Source organism: Oncorhynchus gorbuscha, unplaced genomic scaffold (genome assembly GCF_021184085.1).
Source record: "Oncorhynchus gorbuscha isolate QuinsamMale2020 ecotype Even-year unplaced genomic scaffold, OgorEven_v1.0 Un_scaffold_1247, whole genome shotgun sequence".
Lineage (NCBI taxonomy): Eukaryota > Metazoa > Chordata > Actinopteri > Salmoniformes > Salmonidae > Oncorhynchus > Oncorhynchus gorbuscha.
This window is the reverse complement of record NW_025746079.1, coordinates 115990-137132: the sequence shown is the minus strand read 5'-3', so window position 1 is coordinate 137132 and position 21143 is coordinate 115990. Positions and strand designations below refer to the sequence as shown.

Below are 21143 nucleotides of genomic sequence, written 5' to 3'. Positions count from 1 at the left end.
GCTCCACTCTACAGGAAGGTTTGCAACACTGAGCTCCACTCTACAGGAAGGTTTGCAGCACTGAGCTCCACTCTACAGGAAGGTTTGCAACACTGAGCTCCACTCTACAGGAAGATTTGCAACACTGAGCTCCACTCTACAGGAAGGTTTGCAACACTGAGCTCCACTCTACAGGAAGGTTTGCAACACTGAGCTCCACTGGTATTTAAGTCATTAGAATTGATGTATTACCTTCTGTTTGACTTGGCACTAAGCTCCTGCTGTATTGGAGAGTTCTCTGCAGGCAGAATGATTATACTGTAGTTCAAAGTGCTCTAAAACGGGAAAGGAACCCCATAGGGAATGACTGGGTTTCTGTAGTTTGGGCTGTTGTTTCTGTGGTCTGGGCTTGCCTGCCAGAGTCACCACTATCTCCAACTACTCAATACATCACAGTGTCAGCTCTGCTTGTTCTCTCTCTCTCTCTCTGTCTCTCTCTCTGTCTCTCTCTCTGTCTCTCTCTCTGTCTCTCTCTCTGTCTCTGTCTCTCTCTCTCTCTCTCTCTGTCTCTCTGTCTCTCTCTCTGTCTCTCTCTGTCTCTTTCTCTGCATGACGTATCAATGTACATATTGCCAAAGCTTACTTTGGAGAGTTACAATATTAACATAATTAAATTTATAATAATCATTATTGACAACAGTTACAACAATAATCAAGGGTCAAAATAACCATACATTGAACAATAACAATGGTATAGAGGACATGTGCAGGTTGGTTGGTCTGTCAGACAATGTCCCTCATCTTATGGCAGGCAGCAATGTAGTGTGCTGCCAACCCACAGCTCTTTGCCTCCTCCCTCAACAGCAAGGGTAGCTTATTCTCATCAGAGATGTCTTCAAAAACTTCAATAAAGGTTTTACATTTGGGGAAACGACACTCTCTAATTGTTTGATATTTTTTACATTTTGTCATTGTTGCACAGCCTCTCCTCTACAGGAGCTGGGCTTGGTAATGATATGAGAGCGTGTGTGTGTCTTTTCAATGCATTTTCAGAGAGAGAATATTACTTTGTGCTGGCTAATCTTTACATTGCATTTAGAGGGGGTTGATGGGGTGTATAGTTTACTGTTCGAATTTCACATTTTTACAATCTTGCTCATTTCCATTTTGATCAACCTTAGCGAATGAAAGGCCAAGAATGCAACGTCTGCCACGCCCACTGTAGCGCAGCGTGGAATCTTGCTTCGCGTTGATGCAGACAACTAGTTCCACAAGGCGAACCCGGTCCGAGTAACCGCAGCCTCGAGCCCAGATGCGACTCTGTCTCCTCTGGGGCGCGTTGGGCGGGAGGCTATGATAAAGACTGAACTTGGTAACTTGCACACAGTATAACATAAACGCAATGGAATGCAAGTTATAGCAGGGTTGGATCGTTGTAATTGTCGACATTGAACCCTGATATTAACCTCACCAGCAGCCGAAACAGACAGACAAAAAGGACCGCTTCTTGTTCCTCCCGAATCGCCTTTGAATGTGAGCTGTCCGCGGTACCTGGACGGGAAAGATGCAGCAAAGAAGATGCGGCTTTTTAATGGTTTTATCCTTTTTACTACAGATGGGGACCGCAGGTAAGTGGCGCAGATTAGGACACCAATAACCCAGCAAGCATTCAAATAGATTCAATGAATGTCATCACTGACTGGTGTTGTAGCCTATTGTCCAGTTAGTGCACAGAAACACCTATACCATTCAATGCAACTCCATAACCTATGCTTTCAGCATCACGCATAGCAGGCACATCTGTACGTAGTTTATACGGGGTTGTAATGGTATTTGTTTTGTCAGGTGCTGCGTGCATGTTGTTGCTGCGTGCATGATTTATGCCAATGATGAGGAATAGGGCTACCGTCAATATGTAACGGTGCATTAGAAGCATAACCATCTTATATTTCATCTGAATTTTTCATGCAACAAAGACAGAATCGAAGTTGTTCCGTTTGTGTGGTCCGTCTGCAAATGCATAAAGCTCGAGGCTGAAAGCCGATCGAATAGAATCCCACCTCTAATCCAATAAGGAAGAGTGTTTTCAGGACCATGGCTAGCAACCGGCCCAAAACAACACTACTGTCGTTAGGGAGAAAATGTCTCAACTGTGTTTGTGAAAGAGGAAGGGTCGCGCAGCAGTAATGACCTGGATGAAGGATTTAGCCTGTATTGTGAACGGTGTTAGTCTAAAGACAATGTCACGTATTATACACGTTGTTTTACTGAGAATGTACAATCAAATAATTACCGAGTTTACTATTGTGATATTCTACATCGATTTTACGGCTGTCATTACTGTATCATACTGATACACAGTTTATTACAGGTTAAGAGGGAGAAAGAGAGAGGGGGGAGGAGGAGGAGAGGGAGGAGGAGGAGAGGGGAGAGGAGAGAGAGGGAGGAGAGGAGGAGGAGGAGAGGAGGAGAGGAGGGAGAGGAGGAGAGGAGAGGAGGAGAGGAGAGAGGAGGAGGAGAGGAGGAGAGGAGAGGAGGAGAGGAGAGAGAGGGAGGAGGAGAGGGAGAGGAGGAGAGGAGAGAGGGAGGGAGAGGAGAGAGGGAGGAGAGGAGGAGAGGAGGAGGGGGAGAGGAGGGAGAGAGAGGAGGAGAGGAGAGAGGGGAGAGGAGGAGAGGAGAGGAGGGAGAGAGAGAGGAGAGAGGAGAGAGAGGAGAGAGGGGGAGAGGAGAGGGAGGAGAGGAGAGAGGAGGAGAGAGGGAGAGGAGAGGAGGAGAGGAGAGGAGGAGGAGGAGGAGGAGGAGGAGGAGAGGAGAGAGGAGAGAGGAGGAGAGGAGGAGAGGAGGAGAGAGGAGGAGAGGAGGAGAGGAGGAGAGGAGGAGGAGAGAGGAGAGAGGGAGGAGGAGGAGAGGAGGAGAGGAGAGAGGAGGAGAGGAGGGAGGAGGAGAGGAGGGAGAGGAGGAGAGAGGAGGAGGAGGGAGGGAGAGGAGGAGAGGAGGAGAGGAGGAGAGGAGGGAGGGGAGAGGAGGAGGAGGAGGGAGGAGGAGAGGAGGAGGAGAGGAGGAGAGGGAGGAGAGGAGGAGAGGAGGAGAGGAGGAGAGAGGGAGAGGGAGGAGAGGAGAGAGGAGGAGAGGAGAGGAGAGGAGGAGAGGAGGGAGGAGAGGAGGAGAGGAGGAGAGGAGAGGAGGAGAGAGGAGGAGAGGAGGAGAGGAGAGAGGAGGAGAGGAGGAGAGGAGGAGGAGGAGGAGAGGGAGAGAGAGGGAGAGAGGAGGAGAGGAGAGGAGGGGAGAGGAGGAGAGGAGAGGAGGAGAGGAGAGAGGAGGGAGGAGAGGAGGAGAGGAGGAGAGGGGGAGAGGAGGAGAGGAGAGAGGACAGAGGGGGAGAGGAGGAGAGGAGGAGAGGGAGAGGAGGAGAGGGGAGAGGGAGGAGAGGAGGAGAGGAGAGGAGGGAGGAGGAGAGGAGGAGAGGAGGAGAGAGGGAGGAGAGGAGAGGAGAGAGGAGGAGAGGGAGAGGGAGGGAGAGGGGAGGAGGAGGAGAGGACAGAGGGGGAGATGAGGAGGAGAGAGGAGGAGAGGGAGAGGAGGAGAAGAGAGAGGAGGAGAGGAGAGAGGGGGGAGAGGAGGAGAGGAGAGAGGAGGAGAAGAGAGAGGGGAGAGGAGGAGAGGAGAGAGGAGAGAGGAGGAGAGGAGAGAGGAGAGGAGAGAGGGGGAGAGGAGGAGAGGAGAGAGGAGGAGAGGAGAGAGGGGAGAGAGAGAGAGACATGTAGATAGACTACATGTATTTATTCTGCTCTTAGTCTCTACCAGAAGACCATTGATAAACCTGTCATTGTGACTCAGAGAGATACTGTAAAACCAACGCAGCCTGTAAACTAGATGTCTAGGGAAGATCATCTGGCTGTTACCATAGAGATCTTTTTAAATTCCACTAGCATTCTAATTCCTAACTCTATGCTTGTCACTCAGTGAAGGTCGAAGGGAAAAAACCCATGTGATTGGCAGCTGTTGACCTCCAGGCCTACGCCCCTGAGTTCAAGAATGCTTATTCTGTTCTACACTCTCAGAAGAAGCCGAAATGATTCCTAAAATCAGAGCTTTCATTCTTTTCACTGGCATCAGATATAGTGTGATGTATTACTAGGAGGGATGACATTTCTTCTTCCCACTTCCCTTCCATACCACCTTGCTGTGCTGACACACGTGCCTGGCACATGAGGAAATGTGATCTTTCTCTCCCCATATCTCTCTCTCTCACCCTCCCTCCCTTTCTCTCTCTCTCTCTCTCTCTCTCTCTCTCTCTCTCTCTCTCTCTCTCTCTCTCTCTCTCTCTCTCTCTCTCTCTCTCTCTCTCTCTCTCTCTCTCTCTCTCTCTCTCTCTCTCTCTCTCTCTCTCTCTCTCTCTCTCTCTCTCTCTCTCTCCCTACTGTATCTCTCCTCCCTTTCTCTCTCTCTCTCTCTCTCTCTCCCTACTGTATCTCTCCCTCCTTTCTTCTCTCTCTCTCTCTCTCTCTCTACTGTATCTCTCTCCCCCTCTCTCTCTCTCTCTCTCTCTCTCTCTACTGTATCTCTCTCTCCCCCTCTCTCTCTCTCTACTGTATCTCTCTCCCTGCTGCCTGCTGCCTCCGCCTCTCAATCTGGAAAATGAATAACAACATGACATTCACTCGAGAAAGAGTGAGAGAAACAGTGAGCAGGGAGAGAGCACAGAAGGAGAGAGCACAGAGAGAAAGAGAGAGGGAGCAGGGAGAGAGAGAGCACAGGGAGCAGGGAGAGGGAGAGAGAGCACAGAGAGCATGGAGAGAGAGCACAGAGAGAGAGAGCACAGAGAGCAGAGAGAGAGAGCACAGAGAGCAGAGAGAGAGAGCACATAGAGCAGGGAGAGAGAGCACATAGAGCAGGGAGAGAGAGCACATAGAGCAGGGAGAGAGAGCACAGAGAGCATGGAGAGAGAGCACAGAGAGCATGGAGAGAGAGCACAGCAGAGAGAGAGCACAGAGAGCAGAGAGAGAGAGCACAGAGAGCAGGGAGAGAGAGCACAGAGCGAGCACAGAGAGAGCACAGAGAGAAAGAGCAGAGGGAGCAGGGAGAGAGAGGGCACAGAGAGCAGGGAGAGGGAGAGAGAGAGCACAGAGAGCAGGGAGAGGGAGAGAGAGAGCACAGAGAGCAGGGAGAGGGAGAGAGAAAGAGCACAGAGAGAGAGAGCCAGAGAGAGAAAGTGAAAGAGAGAGAGCACAAAGAGCAGGGAGAGGGAGAAAGAGGAAAGGGGGCAGGTTTCATGGCTCGGGGCATGAGCGGATGACTGATCAGCTTAATTAAACTAATACCAAAGACTATGAACACTATCCATCCCTCTCTCTCCTTCTTTTCTGTCATATCAGACTATATAGAACATCTCTCTCTCTCCTTCTTCTCTATAATACCAGACTATGTAGAACATCTCTCTCTCCTCCTTCTTCTCTATAATATCAGACTATATAGAACATCCTCTCTCTCTCCTTCTTCTCTATAATACCAGTCCATATAGAACATCCCTCTCTCTCTCCTTCTTCTCTATAATACCAGACCATATAGAACATCTCTCCTTCTCTCATTCTTCTCTATAATACCAGACTATATAAAACATCTCTCTCTCTCCTTCTTCTCTACAATACCAGACAATATAGAACATCTCTCCTTCTCTCATTCATCTCTATAATACCAGACTATATAGAACATCCCTCTCTCTCTCCTTCTTCTCTATAATACCAGACTATATAGAACATCCCTCTCTCTCTCCTTCTTCTCTATAATACCAGACTATGTAGAACATCCCTCTCTCTCTCTCCTTCCTCTTCCTATGAACTGTGTGATGCTCTCGTTCTTCCTCTTTATCTTTCTTGTCTGTGAGGGATTCATTTTTTATATCTGGTTATACTGAGAGTTCAAAATGAAACTTGATGTCAATAAATCTTGATTAGCATTTTGAGTCCAAAGAAACCATATGGGTAAACCTGCAGTTGGCATAGCATCAACCATAGTGGTAGACCTACATCTAGCATAGCATCAACCATAGTGGTAGACCTACATCTAGCATAGCATCAACCATATTGGTAGACCTGCAGCTAGCATAGCATCAACCATAGTGGTAGACCTACATCTAGCATAGCATCAACCATATTGGTAGACCTGCAGCTAGCATAGCATCAACCATAGTGGTAGACCTACATCTAGCATAGCATCAACCATATTGGTAGACCTGCAGCTAGCATAGCATCAACCATAGTGGTAGACCTACAGCTAGCATAGCATCAACCATAGCGGTAGACCTACAGCTAGCATAGCATCAACCATAGTGGTCGACCTGCAGATAGCACAGCATCAACCAGAGTGGTAAGACCTAGAGCTAGCATAGCATCAACCATAGTGGTAGACCTACAGCTAGCATAGCATCAACCATATTGGTAGACCTGCAGCTAGCATAGCATCAACCATAGTGGTAGACCTACAGCTAGCATAGCATCAACCATAGTGGTAGACCTACATCTAGCATAGCATCAACCATATTGGTAGACCTGCAGCTAGCATAGCATCAACCATAGTGGTAGACCTACAGCTAGCATAGCATCAACCATAGCGGTAGACCTACAGCTAGCATAGCATCAACCATAGTGGTAGACCTACAGCTAGCATAGCATCAACCATAGTGGTAGACCTACAGCTAGCATAGCATCAACCATAGCGGTAGACCTACAGCTAGCATAGCATCAACCATAGTGGTCGACCTGCAGATAGCACAGCATCAACCAGAGTGGTAAGACCTAGAGCTAGCATAGCATCAACCACAGTGGTAGACCTACAGCTAGCATAGCATCAACCATAGTGGTAGACCTACAGCTAGCATAGCATCAACCATAGCGGTAGACCTACAGCTAGCATAGCATCAACCATAGCGGTAGACCTACAGCTAGCATAGCATCAACCATAGCGGTAGACCTACAGCTAGCATAGCATCAACCATAGCGGTAGACCTACAGCTAGCATAGCATCAACCATAGTGGTCGACCTGCAGATAGCACAGCATCAACCAGAGTGGTAAGACCTAGAGCTAGCATAGCATCAACCATAGTGGTAGACCTACAGCTAGCATAGCATCAACCATAGTGGTAGACCTACAGCTAGCATAGCATCAACCATAGTGGTAGACCTGCAGCTAGCATAGCATCAACCATAGTGGTAGACCTGCAGCTAGCATAGCATCAACCATAGTGGTAGACCTACAGCTAGCATAGCATCAACCATAGTGGTAGACCTACAGCTAGCATAGCATCAACCATAGTGGTAGACCTGCAGCTAGCATAGCATCAACCATAGTGGTAGACCTGCAGCTAGCATAGCATCAACCATAGTGGTAGACCTACAGCTAGCATAGCATCAACCATAGTGGTAGACCTGCAGCTAGCATAGCATCAACCATAGTGGTAGACCTGCAGCTAGCATCAACCATAGTGGTAGACCTGCAGCTAGCATAGCATCAACCATAGTGGTAGACCTGCAGCTAGCATAGCATCAACCATAGTGGTAGACCTGCAGCTAGCATAGCATCAACCATAGTGGTAGACCTGCAGCTAGCATAGCATCAACCATAGTGGTAGACCTGCAGCTAGCATAGCATCAACCATAGTGGTAGACCTGCAGCTAGCATAGCATCAACCATAGTGGTAGACCTGCAGATAGCATAGCATCAACCATAGTGGTAGACCTGCAGCTAGCATCAACCCATTCCCTCTCTCTTTGTAGATGTTTTTTCTGGTGACCATGACCGCTACACGACCAGGACCGGTGAGGGGAGGAGGTGGTCGGATAGCCCGGTCCCGGTGTACCGTCACGTGGACCAAGATGGCCAGGAGAGGACCCTGGGTCTGGAGACACCCGGGTGGCAGCGTGGTGGGGACAGAGACAGTCTCCATGCCTTGGTTAACACCCTCAGGGGCCAGCATCAGGCCAGACTGGACAGCTTCAGGTAAAGAGAGATGCTTGAAACCAACACAGTCCATCACATAACAAAAAATGAAATGCATTTTAAAAAAACAAAATGAAACACAGATGTAGTGAGGATGTTGAGTTTGAGATGCAAGAGACAGTTCACAGAAAGGGACACGATGAAGAATTATTCAACACAATTGAACCTTTAGTTGAATAGTATTTTACAACCAACTCCTTTTGTTGTCTTGTATCTTGTGTTACTGTATGTAATACTGCGATTCAGGTTATACCTGCCGTGGTACACATGAGATGGAACTAATGAGATGTCTCCATAGTGCACCCTGATCATACAGAATGTTTCAGCAGGGACATGGCCAGGGTGGACAGCCTCCTCACCCAGTCCTCCCAGACCCATGCCAGGCTGGCTAAGCTGATGCCCGCTGCCCTGCTGGAGTCCCAGTCCCGCCAGGCGCCCCGTGGGCATGGAGCCGTCAGCCTGTTGGCACAGCCGGAGCAGGAGGTACGGGTGGAGAACGCTCCGGTCTCAGCACGCTGTATGGTCACCGTGGTGAGTAGAGGAGATATTTACTACACTCTGGACGTATTGATGGGTCGCTCCACCAGTGCCTTTGGAGATGTTTGGTAAAAAAAAACAGGTTGACCGTAACAGGGTTGACCGTAACAGGGTTGACCGTAACAGGGTTGACCGTAACAGGGTTGTAACACAGTAACAGGGTTGACCGTAACAGGGTTGACAGTAACACAGTAACAGGGTTGACCGTAACACAGTAACAGGGTTGACCGTAACACAGTAACAGGGTTGACAGTAACAGGGTTGACCGTAACAGGGTTGACCGTAACACAGTAACAGGGTTGACAGTAACAGGGTTGACAGTAACAGGGTTGACAGTAAGGGTTGACCGTAACAGGGTTGACCGTAACAGGGTTGACCGTAACACAGTAACAGGGTTGACAGGGTTGACAGTAACGGGGTTGACTGACAGTAACAGGGTTGACCGTAACAGGGTTGACCGTAAACACAGTAACAGGGTTGACAGTAACAGGGTTGACCGTAACAGGGTTGACCGTAACAGGGTTGACCGTAACAGGGTTGACAGTAACGGGGTTGACCGTAACAGGGTTGACAGTAACACAGTAACAGGGTTGACAGTAACAGGGTTGACAGTAACAGGGTTGACAGTAACAGGGTTGACAGTAACAGGGTTGACCGTAACAGGGTTGACCGTAACACAGTAACAGGGTTGACAGTAACAGGGTTGACCGTAACAGGGTTGACCGTAACAGGGTTGACCGTAACAGGGTTGACAGTAACAGGGGTTGACAGTAACGGGGTTGACAGTAACAGGGTTGACCGTAACAGGGTTGACAGTAACGGGGTTGACCGTAACAGGGTTGACCGTAACAGGGTTGACCGTAACAGGGTTGACCGTAACAGGGTTGACAGTAACAGGGTTGACAGTAACAGGGTTGACCGTAACAGGGTTGACCGTAACAGGGTTGACCGTAACAGGGTTGACCGTAACAGGGTTGACAGTAACGGGGTTGACAGTAACAGGGTTGACAGTAACAGGGTTGACAGTAACGGGGTTGACCGTAACAGGGTTGACAGTAACAGGGTTGACAGTAACAGGGTTGACCGTAACAGGGTTGACAGTAACAGGGTTGACAGTAACAGGGTTGACAGTAACAGGGTTGACCGTAACAGGGTTGACCGTAACAGGGTTGACAGTAACAGGGTTGACCGTAACAGGGTTGACCGTAACACAGTAACAGGGTTGACAGTAACAGGGTTGACCGTAACAGGGTTGACAGTAACGGGGTTGACCGTAACAGGGTTGACAGTAACGGGGTTGACAGTAACAGGGTTGACTGTAACGGGTTGACAGTAACAGGGTTGACCGTATCAGGGTTGACAGTAACAGGGTTGACAGTAACAGGCGTGACCATCACAGGGTTGACCGTAACAGGGTTGACCGTGACAGGGTTGACGATTTCATTTTTAATCAGCCATAAATCCCCTAGTGACAGGGGAAAAGGGTTTAAGTGGGTTAAAAGTCACAGAGGGACACGTCAAAATGATGAAGTTGAGCACTTTAGCATGTCTTTATTTCTATTTTTTTTTCAAATGATTTATTAAATTCGCCATGTGGTCTTTAAACCACATGGAGATACCACAGACACCCATACATACCCCACAAGACACAACTCTGTATTGATGCAGAATTTCATCTTAAAACATCAAAAAGACACTCATTTCATGGAATGACCCAGATAATGATTGATGGTTGGGTGACTGCGATTTTATGGATTTTCACTTTGGTATCTTGAGCCAGTGGAGTCAAGCGACTTTGGTTGCAAACAATCATGAATATATGAACTACTGTGAGCCCGACACTCTGGGTGTCCGTCTGAAACGACAGGAAATACAATCATGAATATATGAACTACTGTGGGCCCGACACTCTGGGTGTCCGTCTGAAACCTCAGAACATAGGATTCCACCCAGAAGCAGCTCTGAATGTATAGCAGACCAGGTTGGAGGATTGCCATCCTATGGATCTTCACCTTGAGAAGTGATTAACTATCGTAACACAGTGGATTCAGAGTCCTTGATTGTAGATAATGATGATTGAATGATTGATCATTTAATTGATAATTTAACACGTCAAGAGCTCTTGCTGAGACATGGGTTTTGACCGTTCAGAGTGAGGGTGGAGTATGTGGGAAGAGGCCCGGGTTGAAGCCATTGGTCCTGAAGGTGGGTGAGGCCTGGCTGGGGCCAGATGGCCCCGATGTCCCCCTCTCTGTGATGGATGAGAAACACCATCTGCTATTATAACAGGCAGGCCTTCAGAAGGAGTGTGTTAGTGTTAGAGTGTGTCTGTGTGTTAGTGTGTGTCTGTGTTAGCGTGTGTCTGTGTGTTAGGAGTGTGTCTGTGTGTTAGAGTGTGTTGTGTGTTAGCGTGTGTCTGTGTGTTAGTGTGTCTGTGTTAGCGTGTGTCTGTGTTAGCGTGTGTCTGTGTGTTGTGTCTGTGTGTTAGTGTGTCTGTGTGTTAGCGTGTGTCTGTGTTGTAGCGTGTGTTAGAGTGTGTCTGTGTTAGCGTGTGTCTGTGTGTTAGTTAGCGTGTGTGTGTCTGTGTGTTAGCGTGTGTCTGTGTTAGCGTGCGTCTGTGTTAGCGTGTGTCTGTGTGTTAGAGTGTGTCTGTGTTAGCGTGTGTCTGTGTGTTAGAGTGTGTCTGTGTTAGCGTGTGTCTGTGTTAGCAGTGTGTCGTGTGTCTGTGTGTTAGAGTGTGTCTGTGTGTTAGTGTGTCTGTGTCTGTGTGTTAGAAGTGTGTCTGTGTTAGAGTGTGTCTGTGTGTTAGAGTGTGTCTGTGTGTGTTTGTGTGTTAGTGTGTTTGTGTGTTAGTGTGTTCTGTCTGTGTGTTTGTGTGTCTGATTGTGTTAGCGTGTGTCTGTGTGTTAGAGTGTGTCTGTGTGTGTTTGTGTGTTAGAGTGTGTCTGTGTGTGTTTGTGTGGTGTGTGTCTGTTGTTAGCGTGTGTCTGTGTGTTAGAGTGTGTCTGTGTGTGTGTGTGTGTGTGTTAGTGTGTTTGTGTGTTAGCGTGTGTCTGTGTGTTAGTGTCTGTGTCTGTGTGTTAGGTGTGTGTTAGCGTGTGTCTGTGTGTCTTAGCGTGTGTCTGTGTGTGTTTGTGTGCTAGTGTGTCGTGTCTGTGTGTTAGCGTGTGTCTGTGTGTTAGAGTGTGTCTGTGTGTGTTTGTGTGTTAGAGTGTGTCTGTGTGTGTTTGTGTGTTAGAGTGTGTCTGTGTGTGTCTGTGTGTTAGCGTGTGTCTGTGTGTGTTAGCGTGTGTCTGTGTTAGCGTGTGTCTGTGTTAGCGTGTGTCTGTGTGTTAGAGTGTGTCTGTGTGTTTGTGTGTGTTGTGTGTCTGTGTGTTAGCGTGTGTCTGTGTGTTAGTCTGTGTGTTAGCGTGTGTCTGTGTGTTAGCGTGTGTCTGTGTTAGCGTGTGTCTGTGTCTGTGTGTGTCTGTGTGTGTTTGTGTGTCTGTGTGTTAGTGTGTCTGTGTGTGTTAGTGTGTCTGTGTGTGTTAGCGTGTGTCTGTGTGTTAGAGTGTGTCTGTGTGTGTCTGTGTGTCTGTGTGTCTGTGTGTGTTTGTGTGTTAGCGTGTGTCTGTGTGTTAGAGTGTGTCTGTGTGTGTTTGTGTGTCCACACAGTCTCTGTCTTTCCACGAGATGTTGTTTCCTACATTTCTTAAGGGAATCTTGCTGTTTTCTTGAGTAATTTGAGGTGAAAGGGAGTTCCATGTGATCATGTCTCTGTAGAATACTGTGTGTTGCCGTGAGTTCGTTTTGAACTTGGGGACTGTGATGAGACCCCTAGTGAAATGCCTTGTGGGTGTCTGAGCTGAATGTTATTTGATTTACGTAGACAATCTGGAACTTTCATCACGGTAATATTTCTCATTAAAACAACTAGAAGAGAAGCAGTTCATATCTCGTCAAAACCTCAACCAGGAAAGACTGGCCTGCATGTTGTTGATGTTAGTTCTGTATGTGTAGTTAAGGGCAAGGCTTCTCTGTTTTGAACCAGCTGCAGGTTTACTAGGTCTGTCTTGTCTGCACCTGACCATATTACCGGACAGTAATCAAGAAGCCTGAAAACACATATTTTATAAAAGACATACCCCTCCCAATTTTCACAACAACTTTGTCAATATGAGTGGACCGTAATAATAGACCATACTGTGTGTTATACCTAGGAGTTAAACCTCCACTTTGTCAATATGTGTGGACCGTAATAATAGACCATACTGTGTGTTATACCTAGGAGTTAAACTTCCTCAACTTTGTCAATGTAATAATAGACCACTGTGTGTTATACCTAGGAGTTAAACTTTAAACTTTCTCAACACAAACTCCAGTTGAGGTTTATGTCTTTAGAAAAATGTTTTGAACCAAATACAAATGCTTTTAGTTTCAGATGTGTTTAGTTTTACTATCAGTCAGCCATTGCCATACTGACTGTGACTGCTGTTTTTAGAAGGTCAGTGAGCTCACAGGCTTTGAGGTGCTGACATGTCGACTGGGAGTCATCCGTGTTCATAGTCATTCTAGCTTGGTGTAAAACCAGTGGAAAGTTATCTGTAAAAATAGAGGAGAGTAATGGACCAAGACAACAGCCCTAAGCAATAAGCAGAGACATGGTACTGTACTGGGAGAGTAATGGACCAAGACAACAGCCCTAAGCAATAAGCAGAGACATGGTACTGTACTGGGAGAGTAATGGACCAAGACAACAGCCCTAAGCAATAAGCAGAGACATGGTACTGTACTGGGAGAGTAATGGACCAAGACAACAGCCCTAAGCAATAAGCAGAGACATGGTACTGTACTGGGAGAGTAACAGACCAAGACAACAGCCCTAAGCAATAAGCAGAGACATGGTACTGTACTGGGAGAGTAACAGACCAAGACAACAGCCCTAAGCAATAAGCAGAGACATGGTACTGTACTGGGAGAGTAACAGACCAAGACAACAGCCCTAAGCAATAAGCAGAGACATTGTACTGTACTGGGAGAGTAACAGACCAAGACAACAGCCCTAAGCAATAAGCAGAGACATTGTACTGTACTGGGAGAGTAACAGACCAAGACAACAGCCCTAAGCAATAAGCAGAGACATTGTACTGTACTGGGAGAGTAATGGACCAAGACAACAGCCCTAAGCAATAAGCAGAGACATGGTACTGTACTGGGAGAGTAATGGACCAAGACAACAGCCCTAAGCAATAAGCAGAGACATTGTACTGTACTGGGAGAGTAATGGACCAAGACAACAGTTCCCTCCTATAGATTATATATGTGTTCTCTCCTATAGATTGTGTATGTGTTCTCTCCTATAGATTGTGTATGTGTTCTCTCCTATAGATTATATATGTGTTCTCTCCTATAGATTGTGTATGTGTTCTCTCCTATAGATTGTGTATGTGTTCTCTCCTATAGATTGTGTATGTGTTCTCTCCTATAGATTGTGTATGTGTTCTCTCCTATAGATTGTGTATGTGTTCTCTCCTATAGATTATATATGTGTTCTCTCCTATAGATTATATATGTGTTCTCTCCTATAGATTATATATGTGTTGTCTCCTATAGATTGTGTATGTGTTCTCTCCTATAGATTGTGTATGTGTTCTCTCCTATAGATTGTGTATGTGTTCTCTCCTATAGATTGTGTATGTGTTCTCTCCTATAGATTGTGTATGTGTTCTCTCCTATAGATTATATATGTGTTCTCTCCTATAGATTATATATGTGTTCTCTCCTATAGATTCAATATGTGTTCTCTCCTATAGATTCTATATGTGTTCTCTCCTATAGATTGTGTATGTGTTCTCTCCTATAGATTGTGTATGTGTTCTCTCCTATAGATTGTATATGTGTTCTCTCCTATAGATTATATATGTGTTCTCTCCTATAGATTCTATATGTGTTCTCTCCTATAGATTGTGTATGTGTTCTCTCCTATAGATTATATATGTGTTCTCTCCTATAGATTATATATGTGTTCTCTCCTATAGATTATATATGTGTTCTCTCCTATAGATTATATATGTGTTCTCTCCTATAGATTATATATGTGTTCTCTCCTATAGATTATATATGTGTTCTCTCCTATAGATTATATATGTGTTCTCTCCTATAGATTATATATGTGTTCTCTCCTATAGATTATATATGTGTTCTCTCCTATATATTATATATGTGTTCTCTCCTATAGATTATATATGTGTTCTCTCCTATAGATTGTGTATGTGTTCTCTCCTATAGATTGTGGATGTGTTCTCTCCTATAGATTATATATGTGTTCTCTCATATAGATTCTATATGTGTTCTCTCATATAGATTCTATATGTGTTCTCTCCTATAGATTGTGTATGTGTTCTCTCCTATAGATTATATATGTGTTCTCTCCTATAGATTATATATGTGTTCTCTCCTATAGATTATATATGTGTTCTCTCCTATAGATTATATATGTGTTCTCTCCTATAGATTATATATGTGTTCTCTCCTATAGATTATATATGTGTTCTCTCCTATAGATTCTATATGTGTTCTCTCCTATAGATTATATATGTGTTCTCTCCTATAGATTCTATATGTGTTCTCTCCTATATATTATATATGTGTTCTCTCCTATAGATTCTATATGTGTTCTCTCCTATATATTATATATGTGTTCTCTCCTATAGATTCTATATGTGTTCTCTCCTATATATTATATATGTGTTCTCTCCTATAGATTCTATATGTGTTCTCTCCTATATATTATATATGTGTTCTCTCCTATATATTCTATATGTGTTCTCTCCTATAGATTATATATGTGTTCTCTCCTATAGATTGTGTATGTGTTCTCTCCTATAGATTTGTGTATGTGTTCTCTCCTATAGATTGTGTATGTGTTCTCTCCTATAGATTCTATATGTGTTCTCTCCTATATATTATATATGTGTTCTCTCCTATAGATTGTGTATGTGTTCTCTCCTATAGATTCTATATGTGTTCTCTCCTATAGATTGTGTATGTGTTCTCTCCTATAGATTCTATATGTGTTCTCTCCTATAGATTGTGTATGTGTTCTCTCCTATAGATTCTATATGTGTTCTCTCCTATAGATTATATATGTGTTCTCTCCTATAGATTATGTATGTGTTCTCTCCTATAGATTGTGTATGTGTTCTCTCCTATAGATTGTGTATGTGATAAGTATATAGATTGGGTCGTTACGTAACATTAACGATTAGATACGTTGCGTTGACCTTCACTTTCACATTGAGATTCTCTTACAGTGCCAGCTGAACCCCACCACACACACACACACACACACACACACACACACACACACACACACACACACACACACACACACACACACACACACACACACACACACACACACACACACACACACACACACACACACACACACACACACACACACACACACACACACACACACACACACACACACACACAGGAGACAACGGGCTGCTTTGTGGTGTTATTTTTCACCAGTGTATTGTGTTCTAACTAGAGAGAGAGGCGTCTGCTGTCAGAACACTGCTAGAAAACGTCTTCATCTAAAAGAGAACAGAGACACTGTCTGTCTGTCTGTCTGTCTGTCTGTCTGTCTGTCTGTCTGTCTGTCTGTCTGTCTGTCTGTCTGTCTGTCTGTCTGTCTGTCTGTCTGTCTGTCTGTCTGTCTGTCTGTCTGTCTGTCTGTCTGTCTGTCTGTCTGTCTGTCTGTCTGTCTGTCTGTCTGTCTGTCTGTCTGTCTGTCTGTCTGTCTGTCTGTCTGTCTGTCTGTCTGTCTGTCTGTCTGTCTGTCTGTCTGTCTGTCTGTCTGTCTGTCTGTCTGTCTGTCTGTCTGTCTGTCTGTCTGTCTGTCTGTCTGTCTGTCTGTCTGTCTGTCTGTCTGTCTGTCTGTCTGTCTGTCTGTCTGTCTGTCTGTCTGTCTGTCTGTCTGTCTGTCTGTCCGTCCGTCCGTAGTCTCCCGGTTAGCCGTAGTCTCCCGGTTAGCCGTAGTACCCTGTCTAGCCATAGTCACCTGGCTAGTCTGCTGAAAGGTTTATGGACGACACAGAACCCTACCCTAATTCAAGCCTGTCTCCTAAATGGCACAATATTCCCTCTATAGTGCGCTACAGAGCCATATGGGACCTGTTCAAAATGAGTGCACTATGTAAGGAATAGGGTGCCATTCAGGATGCAACCTTAAAATCAATCACTTTACTGGCTCAGTGGTCCCTTCAGCACTCTGTCTGTAGACCGACCAGAATCCTCTGATTTAACAACTGATCACAAGAGAAAGGAGGGAGGGAGAGAGAGAACGAGAGAGAGAAACAAACAGATAGGCAGAGTGAGAGAGATATATAGAGAGAGGGGAGGAAGACCAGGGGAGATATAAGAGAGAGGGGAGGAAGAGAGAGATATATATAGAGAGGGGAGGAAGACCAGAGAGAGAGATATATAGAGAGGGGGGAAGACTCCTATGGACTATGAAATACACATCACTACACTAATGAGACAGACAGTACAGGGATGAGACAGACAGTACAGGGATGAGACAGACTGTACAGGGATGAGACAGACAGTACAGGGATGAGACAGACTGTATAGGGATGAATCAGACTGTATAGGGATGAGACAGACTGTACAGGGATGAGACAGACTGTACATGGATGAGACAGACTGTACATGGATGAGACAGACTGTACAGGGATGAGACAGACAGTACATGGATGAGACAGACAGTACAGGGATGAGACAGACAGTACAGGGATGAGACAGACAGTACAGGGATGAGACAGACAGTACAGGGATGAGACAGACAGTACAGGGATGAATCAGACAGTACAGGGATGAATCAGACAGTACAGGGATGAATCAGACAGTACAGAGATGAGACAGACAGTACAGGGATGAATCAGACAGTACAGGGATGAATCAGACAGTACAGAGATGAGACAGACAGTACAGGGATGAATCAGACAGTACAGGGATGAGACAGACAGTACAGGGATGAGACAGACAGTACAGGGATGAGACAGACAGTACAGGGATGAGACAGACAGTACAGGGATGAGACAGACAGTACAGGGATGAATCAGACAGTACAGGGATGAATCAGACAGTACAGAGATGAGACAGACAGTACAGGGATGGAGTACAGAGATGAGACAGACAGTACAGGGATGAATCAGACAGTACAGGGATGAATCAGACAGTACAGGGATGAGACAGACAGTACAGGGATGAGACAGACAGTACAGGGATGAGACAGACACTGTAGAAGCTCCACTGTACACACACACACGCGCGCGCACGCACGCACACACACACACACACACACACACACACACACACACACACACACACACACACACACACACACACACACACACACACACACACACACACACACACACACACACACAGGCAGGGTAGCCTAGTGGTTAGAGCGTTGGACAGGAAGGTTGGACAGGAAGGTTGCGAGTTCAAACCCCCGAGCTGACAAGATACAAATCTGTCGTTCTGCCCCTGAACAGGCAGTTTACCCACTGTTTCTAGACCAGTTAACCCACTGTTCCTAGACCAGTTAACCCACTGTTCCTAGACCAGTTAACCCACTGTTCCTAGACCAGTTAACCCACTGTTCCTAGACCAGTTAACCCACTGTTCTTAGACCAGTTAACCCACTGTTCCTAGACCAGTTAACCCACTGTTCCTAGACCAGTTAACCCACTGTTCCTAGACCAGTTAACCCACTGTTCCTAGACCAGTTAACCCACTGTTCCTAGACCAGTTAACCCACTGTTCTTAGACCAGTTAACCCACTGTTCCTAGACCAGTTAACCCACTGTTCCTAGACCAGTTAACCCACTGTTCCTAGGCCATCATTGAGAGTAAGAATTTGTTCTTAACTGACTTGCCTAGTTAAATAAAGGTAAAATACATTTTTAAAACACACACACACACACACACACACACACACACACACACACACACACACACACACACACACACACACACACACACACACACACACACACACACACACACACACACACACACACACACACACACACACACACACACACACACACACACACACACACACACACACACACACACACACACACACACACACACAGGCTGGCTGAGGCTATGGAGTAACGTAGACCACTAATGAACAACACTGCTGTTTGCTTACTGTAGCATTCAGTCCAATTAGTTTACCTCGTCCAGCCCACAATGCTTTGTAAGGACGGAGTAAACTAATCATTTATAACAATAGACGCTGAACACATAGTTATACCACCATGCATGACAAATAGAGGAGCATTACTGAGATACAAATTACCCCGGTGTGTAAACAAAGTGTTGCCTCTTCACAACCCTGAGAGAGACAGAGAGAGAGAGGAGAAGAGCTGTGAGACCCAGAGTAGAGAGAGGGAGAGAGACAGAGGAGGAGAGCTGTGAGACAGAGTGAGGAGAGAGAGACAGAGGAGTAGAGAGAGAGGAGAGAGAGACAGAGGAGTAGAGCTATGAGACAGAGGAGTAGAGCTATGAGACAGAGGAGTAGAGCTATGAGACAGAGGTGTAGAGCTGTGAGACAGAGGTGTAGAGCTGTGAGACAGAGGTGTAGAGCTGTGAGACAGAGGAGTAGAGCTGTGAGACAGAGGAGTAGAGCTGTGAGACAGAGGAGTAGAGCTATGAGACAGAGGAGTAGAGCTGTGAGACAGAGGAGTAGAGCTATGAGAAAGAGGAGTAGAGCTATGAGACAGAGGAGTAGAGCTATGAGACAGAGGAGTAGAGCTATGAGACAGAGGAGTAGAGAGAGAGGAGAGAGAGACAGACAGAGACAGAGACAGAGAGACAGATGAGTAGAGCTATGAGACAGAGGAGTAGAGCTATGAGACAGAGGAGTAGAGCTATGAGACAGAGAGACAGAGGAGTAGAGCTATGAGACAGAGAGACAGAGGAGTAGAGCTATGAGACAGAGGAGTAGAGCTATGAGACAGAGGAGTAGAGCTGTGAGACAGAGTGAGGAGACAGGGCCACTCTGTGTCCGGGGGGGGGGGGACATATCCCCAATTGAACAGGACAGTCTCCTACATAGATCTCCTGTCTTTGCCTTCTGTATGAAACCATAGCAGAGCAGCGGACAGTATCTCTCTACTGACATCATGTTAGCTGCTCCGGCCCAAAGGTCTCTGTGACCAGCTCTTCTCTGTAGCCCATCTCAACACACATAACAGCTACGACTGGCCACCTACCACCTCCCCAAGGAAAGATGTATGTGACCAGCTCTTCTCTGTAGCCCATCTCAACACACATAACAGCTACGACTGGCCACCTACCACCTCCCAAGGAAAGATGTATGTGACCAGCTCTTCTCTGTAGCCCATCTCAACACACATAACAGCTACGACTGGCCACCTACCACCTCCCCAAGGAAAGATGGGTGCCATGGCGCTGGCTAGCAGAGGCTCGGATGCTGTTTAGAGTGTTTGTACCAATGAGATCTGTGTGAAAGCAACCCAAGGCCTGGTGTTTGGCCCGAGGGGGATCTCTCTAGAATGGATAATGAGTATTATAAAGATGTTGATCTAAAAATGGGATTCTCTCTCTCTTTTCTCTCTCTCACTCTTTGTCTCTCCTCTCTCTCTCTCTCTCTCTCTCTCTCTCTGTCCTCTCTCTCTGTCTCTCTCCCCCTCTCTCTCTGTCTGTCTCTCGTTTCTCCTCTCCCCCTCTCTCTCTGTCTCTCTCCCCCTCTCTCGCTCTGTCTCTCTCTCTCTCCCCTCTCTCGCTCTGTCTCTTTCTCTCCTCTGTCTCTCTCTCTCTCTCCCTGTTTCTCTATCTCTCCCCCTCTCTCGCTCTGTCTGTCTCTCTTGCATCTCTCTCTGTCGCCAAAATATTATCTTTCCTTCTAAGGAGAAAATGCTCCACCGTTAAGCCATGTTGCTGTTTTCCAGTAACTTAGCAACAGCAGGTCTAGACAGACTACAAGATATGGTCAAATCCAATACATGACAGCTTCTCCTCCTCCTCCTCCTGTCTCTAGTAGATAGGTGGTGAATGGTTTTAACAGGAAATGAGAAAGAGCAGGCAGGCAGTGTGTATAATAGAGGTAATGTCTGTGATGTGCCACAGGTCGGTGATAAGCGATGATGATGATGATGTGGTGGAGTGGATAATCATCTCCGTGGTAACTACACGGAGAGGCTGATGGGGAAACCGGTCCTCTGACGCAAAGAGGTCCTACTGTCTGTCTATCTCAACGCACCTCAATGGGAGCATGTCTGTCTGTCTGTCTGTCTGTCTGTCTGTCTGTCTGTCTGTCTGTCTGTCTGTCTGTCTGTCTGTCTGTCTGTCTGTCTGTCTGTCTGTCTGTCTGTCTGTCTGTCTGTCTGTCTGTCTGTCTGTCTGTCTGTCTGTCTGTCTGTCCGTCTGTCCGTCTGTCCGTCTGTCCGTCTGTATTAGGTTTTGTTGTGGAATAGTTAGATGTTACCTGTTAGATACTGCTGCACTGTCAGATCTAGAAGCATAAGCATGTAGCTACCATGTGTTTGTGACCAATAGAATTTGATTTGACAGACAGACAGACAGACAGACAGACAGACAG

At 46.2% G+C, this 21143-nt stretch overlaps 1 protein-coding gene across 1 annotated transcript in view; it reads left to right on the top strand.

Annotated features, from left to right (window-relative positions):
• Positions 1 to 1274: 1274 nt before the first annotated feature.
• Positions 1275 to 21143, top strand: part of LOC124021900 (receptor-type tyrosine-protein phosphatase R-like) — a 125053-nt gene continuing 105184 nt past the window's right edge. The window contains 3 exon segments of the mRNA XM_046337033.1: positions 1275 to 1607; positions 7753 to 7975; positions 8305 to 8506. Of these exon segments, the coding sequence (XP_046192989.1) occupies positions 1544 to 1607; positions 7753 to 7975; positions 8305 to 8506 (489 nt within the window). The 5' untranslated portion in view covers positions 1275 to 1543.